Source organism: Urocitellus parryii, chromosome 7 (assembly GCF_045843805.1).
Source record: "Urocitellus parryii isolate mUroPar1 chromosome 7, mUroPar1.hap1, whole genome shotgun sequence".
Classification (NCBI taxonomy): Eukaryota; Metazoa; Chordata; class Mammalia; order Rodentia; family Sciuridae; genus Urocitellus; species Urocitellus parryii.
The window spans coordinates 44,801,642-44,816,910 of NC_135537.1; the positions used below are offsets into that span (position 1 = coordinate 44,801,642).

Consider the following 15,269-nt stretch of genomic DNA (forward strand, 5'->3'; position numbering starts at 1 on the left):
CACTTAGGAAATTAAATCCATGAGAAAAAAATACTGTGAACTAAGGTCAAGACATATGCTCATTTTCATATGATAGCATCAATTTGATATTGTTTAATGTTCTTACTTTCCTTACTTTTTAGAGAAAATAATGATAATCTTATAGCATTAATATTACCTTAATTTATATGCAGTCACATGGTATTGGTTCTTTTTTTTTTTCAAGTAACATGGCTCTCAATTAATTTCTGCCACTTATAGCCAGATTCATATTCCTGCACTTATATCCACTATCCCATTCTGATTTAGTAACTTGTGCACTGGCCAGCACACACACAGAAAATTACACTTGATTTGTTTCTGATATATACCAATTCATTCAAAATTTACATTTTAATTTTCTACTAGTATAAAACCACACTTCATCATAATAATCTTTGCATCAATTAAAAATTATGACCATGTTATATTTTTGCATATTAACCATTAATATCTCATACTTTATATCATAATTTATATTCCCTCTTGAAAAATTAATCTTTGAGAGTTTTCTTTTTCTGAAGGAGACAAAGATCATTTTTGTTTCTAAACCTATGTAAAGACACATTTGGAATGTTATGTTTTAAATTCCTGGTATTTATAACTGCAATATCTATATGAGCTTCCTTAAAATAAGTATTTTCTGAACATATCTGTCAAAAAAGTTTCCCAGGAAAATGAACATACTCAGAAAAATCAAATAATTTGGGAAGACTGACAATGAATCATCAGGCATACACTGCTTGGTACACTTTTTCCAAGTGCTATGAAAAAATCTGCTGCTACTGAAAGTTCAAAACTGTTCTTGAGAATTCTTTCTTCAGACCTTTTGTGATCATTAGTTACAATTTAGAAAACTAAAAGACATCTAAAACACATGCATGGAACACTACTTTCTCTGGGATATACATGGCCCTATTCGCTGGAGTAAATGACTTTTAATCTCTAAAAAGGGAAATTTTTCTAAAAATTCTGCAGTTTAAAGGAATAACAAAGCCTCCCAACAGCATAGTGTTTGCTGTATGAAGGCTTTTGGGCATGGACACAGGTGGAGGGCACTCATTATAAATTTATACTCCCCGCCAGGAATTAGCAATACCCAGAATTTCCAGGGGCCTCCAAATTTGGGTTCCAGAGTATCTCTAGGGAGTGCACGAAGAAACCATTAGAATTTCTACTTATATTCATTTCTCAAGGAAAACAATTTTTTGCTTTTTTAATATTTATATTTTGTTTCCTGAGGTGGTTACACAGACTGACAACAGTTACTTGACTTGTTTCAGATGTCACAAGTCATGAGCAGAATGGGATGTATTCTGAAAAAAGAGGAGGCTACTCCATGAGTGGCTGATGATGCTGTCCACTTTCCCTTGGTGGCTGACAGAACATGTGATATATTGTAATTAGATTTATCTAATTAAGTAATACATCGTAATTAGATTTATCTAACCAGATTTTATAAATTATGCAGTTTTAACTAAACCAACTCTCACAAAATGGACCAAGTGGTTTACAAGATTTCTCAAGAGAAAATGCAGATGGGAGATAATTATAAGGTAAGTTCAAGCAAAAAATAATAATTGAATTTTGAGAATGAGGGCTTCCCAAACTGGCTTACTGATAGAACTGAAAGCCAGAAGAACTGAAATCTTGAGAAAAAATATAAATACCTCAAACTGCTGTCTCTTATTGGCAAACTTAGAGTATCTGGTACTCAAATAATTAATTTGGCCTGTTAATTCAGAACTTTATGGTAGGTATATGGTATTAGAACACTTAGTACTAACTCTAAATGTCATTAATATGAAAGGATGGCTTAACTGTGGATTATAGTATATGCAGAGCTTCTCTTTTCTCTTTCTTACTTGTGTTCACTCACATATGGGAATATTGGAATTCATTATAAACATCAGAAACAGTAACCTAAACAAAATAATCAAGATCTCATGGAATACAAGGCTTGACTCTACAGTATATCTTAATACCATGAAGCCACAAAAGTGGAACTTTATCACTGCCACTGTTTTTCAGTATTCTTACTTTGATTCACTGAGATACCCAAATAATCAAAATGAATGTAAAGCCAAAATATAATGTAGTTTGAATAACAGAAATGGTAACTAATGAAAATGAATAATACTTACCCTATGTAGGAGTTCATTTAATGATCCATTTGGCATGTATTCAGTAACTATTCCCAAAAATTCTGGCTCATTGCAAATTCCCAATATAGGAAGAATGTAACTAAATCTTGCTTTGTGCAAAATTTCAGCTTCTCTTAAGACGTCATTTCTTTCACTAAGGAAAAAAAGCATAAATATTTTGGGTAATGAAAAATATACAATTATCATATCTATAAGATTAATTAACCCTGTATTTTTCCTTAATTATATGACCTCAAATAAACCCTGCAAATTTTCTGTCCCTTAGTTCCATTACATTTAAAACAGGTAATATCCACCCTATGTATTCCACAGGTCTGCTTACAGACCAAAATAACTTTTAAAAAACCACTGTCAGGGCCAGGGTTGTGGTAGAGCACTTCTCGAGCATGCATGAGGCACTGGTTCGATCCAGGCACCACATAAAAATAAACAAAATAAAGGCATTGTGTCCATCCACAATTTGAAAAATATTAAATAAAACAAAACAATGAAACCACTGTCAGGTCAAAGTGCTATACCCATGTTACTATTATTGTGTTTCCTAGGAATGGGAAAGAATACAGTGTTTTAGAGAAGTTTATAAAGCCTATCTATGTTAGAATGATTAGTGCTTGAACTAATTATGTTTATTTTGTATCAAACAGATTCAATTAGAATATTACATTAAATGTTATGGTTGCATACAATGTACATTTTCCCAAATATTCTGAATTTTAAAACATTTAAATGTTGTAGATTTAAATGACTAGATGATAATGGCTGCATAAAGATCAATGATGCTTAGAAAAGAACACTGAGAGCAGATAAATGCTCATAACACATCCCAAGTATAACTCTGGATACCAGGTTCATTTGCTTATTCATAAACAAAACAAATAAGTATTTTAGTATAAGAAATGTGCTCAGCATTATGAAGCATATAAAAATAAAAAGATGTATTCTTTGCCTTCAAACTGCCTGAAAATCTTTTAAGAAAAATAAGTAAAAGTGTCAGACAGAATGTGATAAGAGCCACCAAAATACAAACAAAAATAAAAAAATATATATACATAGTAGAATATTTGTATTTAATTTTTAAAGTTAAGTAGAAAGGGAGAAAAGAAAATATAAACATATATGAACAGAAAGAAAAAGAAAAAATAAAAATTATGGGAGCTCCAAGGAAAGAATAATTTTGGTCTGGGGAAGTCACACTGTCTGCAGGGAAGTAGGATTTTGGCTGTACCTTAAGGATGAACAGAATTTCAAAACTGGAGACAGGGCAGTTAAGATGGATGAGGATGGACCATGCTTTTCTAGTTCACATGTGCACCCCTGGATGTGAAGAGTACCTTGGGCATAGTAACATAGATGTCCAGTAGATATGTGTCAACTGATTTCAAGGAGTAAAAATGAAGGTTATGTTTGGGAAACTGCAAACTGTTTAAAATGGATCAGGATATGCAACAGTGTATATAAAAGGAGTGAAGGACAACAAGACAGGCTGGGGCTACCACTGAGTCCTAAAGGCAGGTTAGGTGGTGACTCTTTATTTGATAGTTGTGATTAAAGGTTTTGAGCAGGAGAATGACATCAGTAAAACAAAAGTTTAGGATGGTTAACTTGGCAGCAGGATACAGGATCAATAGAAAGAGGAAGAATTTGAAAGTCAGGTGTTGGGAGATTTTAATACTGGTCAACTTGTGAATCAAGGGGAGCCCTACACTATGTGGGTAGCCATGGAATTGCAAAGGAAAACACGAGCTGAACAGAATGCCTCAGCTGGGCTGTGGTGACTGATTATGGGGGATTAGAAAAATGGAAGGGAAATGAAGACGTCATCAGTTTTTAACCTAGATGAGTGGGTGTTGGTAACAATAACAGAAATAGAAATGCTTCCAGGAGAAGTCTATTAGGTAAGTGGTGATGATTAGTTGGCTCTTAAAACACCCAAGCTCTGGATGAATGGTTGTTGAAAAAAGAATACCAACAGACATTCCTGACCAGACTCATAAAGCCTGTTTAAGAACCCATAAAAACCAAAACAAAGCAAAAATAAAAATCTTATTTTTTGAGTAGGTAATATATTTTGTATGTTTTAAAATTCAAGAGTTGCAAGAAGACATAAAGTGAAAAGTGTCTCTCCTCCTTCTTGTCCCTCAACCACCTCATACCTTAAGTGTGAGAAAACCAATTTTATCAGTGTATCTGTTTAATTAAACTCATACTCCTTAAGTTCAGAGTGTTCTGTATTTTCCCTAAAGACATGAGCCATTAAGACTGTTACTGGGTAGTACCTTTCCAGGGAGTCAAAGAATGAACCTGACGATTCCTGGATACTAAGAACTACTGAGAGGAAATATTGTGAAAGTTCCAATGGTATCTAATACATTCTTTCCTCCTCTTGTGTGCTATCATCCTAAGATCAATCCTCTAAAGTTCTCTTCATTATCTACACTTTATAAATAAGGGCACTGGGGATCAGAAAAAAGGAATAATTTTCTAATGACTATACCACTACAACCAGAAGGGCTGGAATCAGATTTAAATACAATCATAGTATTCTAAAGCCAATGTTCTTCCAATTGCATTTCTTGATTAGAGAAGCAAGGACAGTTCATGAAGACTAATTTTAGGAAGACTTTGAGAGTTGGAACATTTTTAAAAAGGCAAGATGTGAAAATTAAAAATGTAAAATATAGCTTTTTATAGGTGGCTCACTAAAATTACCCAACTCAAAATTTCAATAGAAAAAACAGTTATGTTACCCATAGGGTACTTAAACAACCAATAGGATTTATCTCCTCAAAAGGAGAAAGATGTTGCAGAATTTCCACTCACTAGATAAAAGGTTATGAGGAATGATCACCAATCACTAAAATAACATGTAACATCTCATAAACTTATTTTTATTCCATGTGATCCCAAAGAACAATGCAAACATTATCCACACCAGAGTCTAAGAAATATATGGACTGTATTATTCACATTTCTTTTACGTGAGGAAATAAGACACCCTACAAGTCAATTGCATAAGCTTAGCCCTATTCTCAGACTACATAAATACTGCTAAAAGATCTTAAGCAACAAGTGGGAGAAAAGAATGTGATATTGAAATGTTAGGGTTTTACTGGTCTTATGGCTTCTTTTGAGGATAGAATTAATTTCTTACTCAATTTAGTGACAAATTTTATACTATGAAAGCTTTTAATGAGTATGGGAAGAAAACTCCCTTCTCACCCCTTGTCCTCAAATGGCGCAAAACTTAGAAAAATTAAAATCTTGAAAAGCAGCATCCAAAATGGCAGGATCAATTGGCTTTAGAATACGTAATGGTCCAGCAGTGCTGCATTTGTATATAGCTGGTTCTAAAATATGTCCACCACCATTAAAAGGTGACGACATACACACATTGCCCAGCATCTGCTCCACAGACTATAAAGATCCAGGGTAAGTACACATTACACTTGGTACGTGGCTGAACTGGATTATAATACAAAAAAAAGTGTAAACTATTTTTAGAGGTGTTCCAAATCTACAATGGAATCTAGCCCCCACAGGCAGATGAAAATCTAGAATTTGGCAGTGGTAAAGTTGAGAGATTTATCTGATATTGATATTAACAGCCTTTGAACAAGCACTCGTCTATCATGACATATTCTCACAATAGACACAAAAGAAGAGGATGCCACAGCAAAGGATGTTAATTCACCCAGAACTGAAAGTAAAGTTCTAGTCAAATTCCACAGTACTAGTGAATAGACTATGACTGAAACATCCAGTCACAGGTCCATGGTATGTGATTGTAATGGAAAGAGAAACTAATGCCAGTTTTTTCTTAAAATATGAACACTGGGGCCTGTGTTTGAAGCTCAGTGGTAGAGGCTTGCCTAGCACCTATGAGGCACTGAGTTCAATCCTCAGCACCACCAAAAAAATATAAATAAACAAAATGTGTCTATCTACAACTAAAAAAAATTAAAAATAATGTGAACACTGGGCTAAAATTGTTCCAGGGTATGAGAGATATTCACAATTTTTGACCATTTGATCTTTTTCTAATTCAATTTATTGTTAGCAAAAATAATACACATTTCCTCTGTGGGCAGTGTTCCCCTGTGACAGTAAGAGAAACTGAACTTCTATTAAAGAGTTTGACATTTGAACTTTCATGACCACATGTAATAAACCACAAACAAAACAAAAAACCAAACCCAAACATCTCTAGTGTAGCACTGTCCAGTGAAAATATACAATTTTAGATTTTCTAGTGGCCACATTAAAAAAAAAAAGAAGCACTAGATGAGTTTTTAACATCTTACATTTAACCCCCCTAAAGATTCCATTTCAGTATGTAATCAATATAAAACTATTGAGATATTATTATTAAAAATCCGGTGTGTTGGGAGGATTAGATGAACTCTAGATAGGGCAAAGGAGATGGATGGGAAGGGAGTGGGCATGGAGTTGGAGAGACGATGGAGGGAGGTGGATATCATTACCCTAAGTACAAGTATGAAGACATGAATGACTCTGTGTACAACCAGAGATATGAAATACATATCATATATTCTGCTTTATATAATAACAAATTAAGACATAAATAAAATAAAAGTAAAGGTTAAAAAAATCAGGTGTGTCTTTCACATTTCTTGCCTATCTCCATTCAGAGGGTCACGTTCCAAGAACTCAATAGCTCTTGTGTCTAGCTCCAGAGTGAACTGTGCAATCTTAAGAGTCCCATTAAAAAATATAAAGCCAAAAGCAAACAAAGCCAACACCCAACACACAAACACATAAGCTTCAATAAACAGCTTTTCGAGTTGGGCTGTCATTGCTGATTTTTGGAGTAGGGAGAAAAGACGACTTGGAGAGTAGGAGGTAAGGCGAGAAAGGACGGCGGAGAGAAGAGTGCAGGAAAGCGACTGACTCATCTCCAGCAGTGCAGTTTCTCCCCACCTTCCACGGCGAAAGGCTTGGGGGTCTACCTAGAAGTGACGAGGGGTGGGGCCAAACCCAAGGGTCTCGGTCGTCAGGATTCTGAAACCCGCTCGCCTGGGTGTGTGTGCGGGGGTGTGTGCAGCAGCGCTCGGGGATCCACCTGGAATCCGCGCTGGCGCCCTACCTGTCGAGCAGCGGGGTGTGGATGTGCAGGTGCTTCACAGCCACCTGGACGCGCCAGTCTGCGTGGCGGGCGGACGACACGGTGCCAGAGGCGCCGCGGCTCAGGTAGCACAGGTCGGCGAGCTTGCGGTAGGGAATGGTGGGCAGGGCGCTGCAGATGGCCTCTCCGTTCATGGTGGCGGCCGGCGGATTCCGGTGCGCCCGCTGCTCCTCGGCTCCGGACGCCGAGATCCCGGCCTGCCCGAGTGGCCGCGAGCTCCTTCCTGTGTGGGACGCTAGGTCGCCCGGCCGCCCATGCCCCTGGCTCCCACCGCTTTCCCGGCCGATCAGACTCCCGCGGACCCTCGCGGGGGGGATTCCTGGTCAACTACGCAGCGCCGCGTCGCGCCAAGGAGGAGCTTGCTCTCGCGGACCCGGCCCTCCCCGGCGCGCAGCCTGGCCGGCCAGCCGCGCCCCTCCCGCTCCAAACTTCCCAGGCGTGGTCAGCTGGCCACTGGGCGGGGCGGGGCTAGGCGCCGCCCACTCGCGGCTCTCGGGGCGGGTCTCGCCGAACCTGAGCGCGGGATCCTTCGCCGCCCCCACGGTCCGCGCGACTTCGAGGGGTTCGGCTGGTTTTCCGGGGGAGGCTGGGAGAGGGAGTTCCGGGCGCGCCTTTTGCTTGCTCTCCTCCACCCCCAGGTTTGGAAGAGTTTTTCTTTCGGGAAAGTCCCTCTCAGAGGCCTGCTGACCGGTGTCAGGCTAGTCAGCTGGCCTCCACACGTGGGAGGATTTTCCTCCGGGCTGCGTGCCTTCCTGTAGCCCCTGGAATCCCAGGACAGCGGGTGGGGAGTGGGGTCCCCACCCCTGCTGCAGAGGAAGCGTTTGAGGCAAGTTTTGTGACTTCTAGGTTCTCCACACTGAATGAAGGCCTCGATTCGCGTACTTACCTGGACTCCAGCCTTCCTCACTTCCTGCCACTTAAGGAGTGAGGTTTGGAGGAGAACTCCACCTTGGTGGAACACGTTCAGATGTTTAGCTCACGTGACGTGCGCCTCTACTAGGGAATGTTTTCCCACCTCTTAACTCACATAAGCATATGTAGAGGTTGAAAAAATAACCTTGAGAGAATCTATCCCTCTGACTCTAGGTAAGACTGCCAAGATTTCTTACGGACTGGTAAGATGCAGTGTTAAATGCCAAAAGAAAAAGACTGCAACCATCAATCCATTTAAACAAACACCTTTCTAATTAGATGCACTTTACAGGGTGTGTGGTGCAGTTAGTTCTTGGCATCCCATACTTGTGGGGGCCTCGCTTGTAGGACACTAAAATTTGCAGATGCTTAAGTCCCTTGTATAAATGGTAGAGTATATATAACCTAGGCATATCTCCCCTATCCTTTTCTTTCTTTGTTTCCTTTTTATTTTTGTTGTACTGAGGATTAAACCCAGAACCTCGCACATGGTAAGCAAACACTCTTGTCCTGAGCTAGATCATGAGCCCCTCCCCTATACTTTAAAGCATCATAGTTTTTACCTGTATACAATATGTTAAAAATATGTGTTCTTGGTTATATATGGAAATGAATTAAACTATATATTTCCAACTAAGAATACATATTTTATATAAATGGAAAAATTTTCTACCTGGGAATATATGTGTGTGAATATATTATATATTGTTTAGTTTCCATAATTAATTGGTTAAAGACAGAAAGCTTAAGGAATACTAATACATTGATAAATAAGAAACAAAAATAGAATAGTTATGCAAATTATTCTTAAAACCAAGCATCATTTCTATATGTTGGATTCATGTGTTTGAAATTATATCAAACTGGGCCAGTGGCACAGGCCTGTAATCCTAGTGACTGGGGCGACTGAGGTAGGAGGATTTCCAAGTCCAAAGCCAGCGTCAGCAACTTGGCCAATCCCTAAGCAACTTAGGGAAATCCTGTCATAAAAAATAAAAAGGACTGGGAATGTGGCTCAGTGGTTAAGTGCCCCTGGGTTCAGTCCCCTGTGCTAAATAAATTGATAAAATTACATCAAAATTTGTGTTCCATTCACTTTTTAAAAATTTGTACCTGTTTGTGTAATTTTAAGAAGTAGCAATATTAAATATCTCATCTCTTCAATTAGAAACAAGAACAAAAAAAATTGAAAAGCCACTTAAAAGCACACAAATCCAAGAATTCCCAACATCTCATATTCATAAATGTTCTGTTTTTCAATCTAAAAGTACCTTGAAATTTTAAAAACACAAATGCCAGCAAGTCTGTATAATTGTATGATAATGAATGTTCTACATGAGAAAACTAATGCTTTGGAGTACATTTGGTATCTTTCTGCACCCCCCAAACTAAAAATCAAACCTGCTATATCTAATGATGTGGAGTTTCTTATGAGTAAAAGAATACCCATTTTTGCAGTTAGAGTACAATTATGTTTCACATTTAGCCATTTCATATTCAATCCTAAAATTGACATAGTGTCGTTTAAAAATGGTTTTTCTAAGATAATTAAGCTGCATTAAACAAAATGTTTCACATGTCAATTGGAAAAAAACTAAACACTTCTCATTTTAGAATTCTTAGTAAAGATTACATTAAAATCATAGTATTTACTAATTCTATATTAGTTACATTTTAGTTTTTTCTATTATTATTATTATTTTGGTACTGGTAATTGAACCCCAGTGCTTAACCACTGAGCCACATCCCCAACCCTTTTCATTTTTTATTTTGAGACAGGGTCTCACTAAGTTTTTATAGAGTTTCCCTAAGTTGTTGAGGCTGGCTTTGAACTCATGATCTTCCTTCCTTAGCCTCCTGAGCCACTGGGAGACCAAGTACTATGAACTGAATTGGGTATCCTCCCTAAAATGGAAGTCCTAACCTCCAGTTCCTGTGACTAACCATATTTTGAAATAGGGTCGTTGCAATGATCAAGTTAAAGTCATTGTAGAAGGCCTTAATCCTAGATGACCTAGTCCTTATCAGAAGGAGAAATTTGATTTCAGTGACAAGAATGCATAGAGGGAAGACACTGCAAAGATACAGTGAGAGTGTCATCTCTAAGTCAAGGAATGACTGAGGCCACCAAGCTGAGGAAAACTGAATCTGGGAGTGAGAAGTGGAACAGATTCTCTCTCCCAGTTGTCAGAAGTAACCAACCCTGCCAACATCTAGGAAATGAGTACACTCAGGGACAATGTTTAAAAGCTTTTATAAATTCACAGAAGTTCAAAAATAATGCATAGGGCTAGGGTTGTGACTCAGAGGCAGAGCACTTGCCTTGCACATGTGAGGCACTGGGTTTGATCCTCAGCACCACATAAAAATAAATAAAGTAAAGATATTGTGTTCATGTATAACTAAAAAGTAAAAAAATAATAATACAGAGAGGCACCATGTATCATCACCCAATTCCCCTCATGATTGCACCTTATGTAATTAAGATACAATATAAAAGCCAGGAAATTTGGTATTCATCCCATGGGAGTTTATGGTCCTGTGCCCTTCTCATCTCTCCTCAAACTGGAAAGTCCTGGATTTAAAATAGAACTGAGGGGATTAACACTCCTTAATCTTTTCTTCATAATAAAAGAAAAAAAATTTCATTCAAATGAAATTATATTTTAGTCTACAAAATTAGACATATGGTTTATTATGTGGAAGATGAATAAATAATTCGTCTTAAAATCATCACTTTGAATCCCATGCCCAAAGAAGAAAGGAAGCCGAACAATGTTCAGTGTCCTCTACTCATTATTATATGTTCATTTGCCTATATATATATCCAAGAAACATTTTCTTCTATTCATGTACTATGATTTTTAGTTAAAAAGAAATATATGTACCCAATAGGCATAGTAAAACATTCAAACATTTTTAAAAGACATGCAAATGAAAACCAAGCCTTTTTAGTATTCCAGATCTTTACTCAGCGAGAGAAAGAGACCCTTATTAGATGGAGATCCAGATCTGTGAGCATGACCAGCTACACTTGCCTCTTTTGTTATAAGAGCAAAATCTCCAGTGTATGCGTCTAGCAGATCAACCAGAACAAAAACATAATCAGTGTAAATGTCACCAAATTCAAAATGCCTGTGGCTGATTTATGGCTAGACTGCTTAACCAACCCCCCAAAATTCTAAACCCCAAAGATCAAATGATTGATGTGAAATTTGATTTTCACAAAAGCTTGCCAGTGAATCTGCACATTTCTTCACAGGAAAATCATATATGGAATTAGAGAGCTCAGCTTTGGGGGTGTCACTCATTTTCTCTGAGGGGTAAGGGGCTTCCACACTCTGCCTTTGGGTATACCTTTATTTTGCTCCTTTAATAACTTCTTGCTTTCAATGTGGCTTGAAATTCTTTTTAGTGGGAGAAGTCAAGAACCTGTGTAGGCAAACTTGAGGTCCAACTGCCTTCTTAAAGGGACCTCCTTGGATCCCTGTCTGATGACAAACCCACCTACCCTTTGCCAATAAGTAAACTTAAGTGACATTTTGTGGATATAAATATTGGTGGTCTCTACCCTCAAAATGCTTTGAGTGTTCTAAGAGGGTTAGACACCAGAACATTTGGTTTTGAAAGAGAAGTCCCAGGGTATTCCCCTGTAACAGAGGACAGAAGCATGTGTCTTAATTTAATAAAAGCCAGGTTCATAGAGGTTAGGTAAACTGATAGAAGCCATAGTTGTAAGTTACAGAGACATATTCCCCAACAAATGTGTTTGAATCAAAGTCCGTATTCTTTATGGGAACTGCTTTAGTTTGATAATAATCAGTGGTGTTTCCACTTTCAGTTTCACTTTATGTGATGCTTAGGAGAGAACTTTAATGAAAAGAGGGAATTTCCCACCTACAAAAATATTGTGCTTGCAAAGATTTTTTTATTAGAGAAATTTCATGGGAAATTCCATTTTCCTTTGAGATTTAATTGTTAGGTTTCTAAGAATGTGGAAAAACATGTAACTAGTAGCTCGGTGTACATTTAAACATTTCAGCCCTGGAATGTAGGAGAATATTTTGCTTTTTAATATTTTGCTTTTTAAATTTTTCTTTTTCAGAAGTCATAATCATTTGTTACTTCCAGGCTGTAAGCAAAATATACTAAGGTATATTAACTTTTTAGGCAACACACATACTTATTTTTGCTTTAGGAAGTTACTTGGTGAAGGAGGTTATAAAAGGTTAACACCCATTTAAGCATCCTGTTTTGGGCAGGCAGACATAGCTGTGGAAAAAGGCAGAACTTTCTCACTACTGTAGCCTGTATAGTTTAGTTCATAACAGGATAGGCTGGTGCAATTTTCTGAAAGTGGAAACTGTGACTGAATCAGCAATTCAACGTCAGCAGCTGAACAGATTGCTAAGGAAAATGCTAAGGATTATTGAGAAATAAGAAGCAATCCAGAAGCTTCTGTGACCCAATTTTCATAATTGTCAAAAGGAATAGAAATATCCCTCCCAGGGCAGTCTTGTTGCACAACTGCAGGGGGCGTTATTCACATCAAACAAGTATCATTCACGTGAAATACATTATGAAGGAGGCCCCTGCAGTTGTGCAATGAGGAGGCCTTCTGGCTTACTTATTTTCCAGGATTGTTCTGAGAGGCTCAAGTTATACAGTGAATACAAAAGGACTTTAAAAACTGTAAGCCTGACGATATATATAAATAATAACAATAATAGTTATTTTCCTGGCCGGTTCTTCCTCCTGAACGAAACTGTCTTATCTACTTTGAGAACTAGTAAAGCAACCTCTGCTAGCCTGGAGCTGCCTGGTGCTCACAATGATATTGCAGTGTTCTCCTGTTGAATATAAATGCTGTCATAGAACACCAACCTTAGATAAGAGCATTTGTGACTGTAGTAGAGCAAGACAAAAATAAGATCATCATGATTATGTCTAAACAGAAAATATAAGATCATTTTCCAAACCATGAAAATGAACAAACACCTCCCTTTCTTGGCTAATAGTGGCTGACTACTGCTTGTTTTCCAACTATAACATCAGCTTTTCTTTATGTCTCTAAGGTTTAGGTAATAATTATTAAGATACTTAATCAGAGAATCATCCGTGCTTCTGGACAGCATCCAGTCCAGGGAGGATCCCTATTTTCTTGAATGCACCCAAGTCCCAAATCCTATACTAAGATCTTTCTAACATTGTCTTATTGAGGTGCCCTGTGGTTCCCAATGGTATTTGTTTCTCCTCCTTGCAATGAATAAATACACTCAGCTTAGTAGACCTGCAGATATGTTCCTAGTCATTGACTAAAAGACATATGAGTTCATAGAGTAGTTATTACCCTGTAGGAGCTCTCACTGTCTCTTAGGCAGAGAGCTGGTTCCTCTGGCTTTTCTAGAGATTTGTCTATGGTATTAGTGGTATTTCAGAACCCAGACCTTGTGAGGAAAAGACTGTGGCTAGTTGTAAACTCAGACTCCCGTGTCGTTTGTGGATTATGGGGACATGAATCCAAGATACTAAATTTCTTTAAAACAATAGCAATAAAACTAACACTTTCAAGATGTTTACCACATGCCAGGCACTCTTCTAGGAATGTTCTTAAAATAGCATTTAATACAACACAACAATAGAGTACATGTTATTTACTTTCTCACTTTACAGATGAAGAAACTGAGGCACAGAAAGATTACTTACTTGATGAAGTCACACAACTATAAGAATGCCTGGATTTGAATTAAGGAAATCAAATCATTGCATTCTGAATTTATTCAACTGTTCTTATAAAATGGTATTAGGTCACTGAGAGATGGGAGTGTGAATTATTTGATATAAATCAACGTGCTTTTGTATGAAGAGTTACTTTATCTATGATCAAGGATGTCTTTTAAAGAAGGGCAGTCTAGTAATCTTAGAGTATTAATGTGTCTGTAATAAAAATTTGTGGTTAGGAATGATTTAAGCTTTATTTAAAGAACTAATTCTATAAGGGACATATAAGCTCTATGTTGCTACCTACACAGGCATAATGCCAGATCTTCATATACATCATTTTTCCCTTAAAAATCTTTTTCATTATCATAACAATTTTGACTTGGGATATAATTGACACTATTTGATTAATTTTAGCAGAAAAAATAAGAACTTCAGAATTGAATGGAGATGAGTTAGTCTCCTTTATCTAATATGTGTGATCTTTTTGGTATTATGTAATCTCAGTGAGCCGATTACCTTCATCTTTTAGTGATAGTAATAACTTTTCTTGAGGATATTATAAGAATTAAGATTATGTGCATAAGGTTATATCAAATGAATATTAGCTTCCCTTCTTCAAATAAAATATTTGTGACCTTGTTAATTTTAGTATGAGAATTATCAACTTTTAAGGTGATTGTCAAAGCTGATTTATGAAATGTTATGCTCTTGTTTCAAATGGGAGCCCCATGAAGACAGAGCCATATTTATGTGTTTACCAGTGCCTAGGACCATAAACAAAAGTGATAATAATTCACCTTTATTACCTTAGGCTGTAGGAGGATGCTATATGTCATGGCAATTTGAAGACCACAATTCTCAGATTAAAGCATGCAGATTTATGTGATATGATTATTCTCAGCTTTCTCAGAGTTACCAAGTTCATATTTAAAAATGATTATAATTCACAGATATAAAGCTGTAAAAAAGTGCATATTTAAAAAAGTTTTGTTACCAATATTTAGAGACTATATTCTAAATGCTAGGCTACATCCAAATGCAGTGTATTTCCTATTACCTATTTAGAAAATGAAACTTTACTGTTTGACTGAATGAATAAACACATATTAAAAATTATTAGGAAGTAAATAGATAAATTAAAGAAGTGATAAAATTGAAATATGAACTCCTTATATATAAAAGATGTTTAATATGCCACCAAATACAATATATTTAAATACAATCTTGTAACTTATATTTAGTGTTACATAATGCGGCTAATAAATGATATCCTTTATCTAAGTTTGGAACCAATGGGGCAAGCAAGA

The 15,269-nt window shown here is 37.0% G+C and overlaps 1 protein-coding gene across 1 annotated transcript in view; it reads right to left on the reverse strand.

Moving 5' to 3' along the window:
* The window catches only part of Ripk2 (receptor interacting serine/threonine kinase 2), a 43,255-nt gene extending 35,526 nt beyond the window's left edge, over positions 1–7,729 (reverse strand). Inside the window, exons 1-2 of the mRNA XM_026383825.2 lie at positions 7,288–7,729; positions 2,163–2,316 (exon numbers count right to left, since the gene is read on the reverse strand). Coding sequence (XP_026239610.1) covers positions 2,163–2,316; positions 7,288–7,460 — 327 coding nt within the window. The 5' untranslated portion in view covers positions 7,461–7,729. The remainder of the gene's footprint in view (positions 1–2,162; positions 2,317–7,287) is intronic.
* Between the last annotated feature and the right edge of the window lie 7,540 nt (positions 7,730–15,269).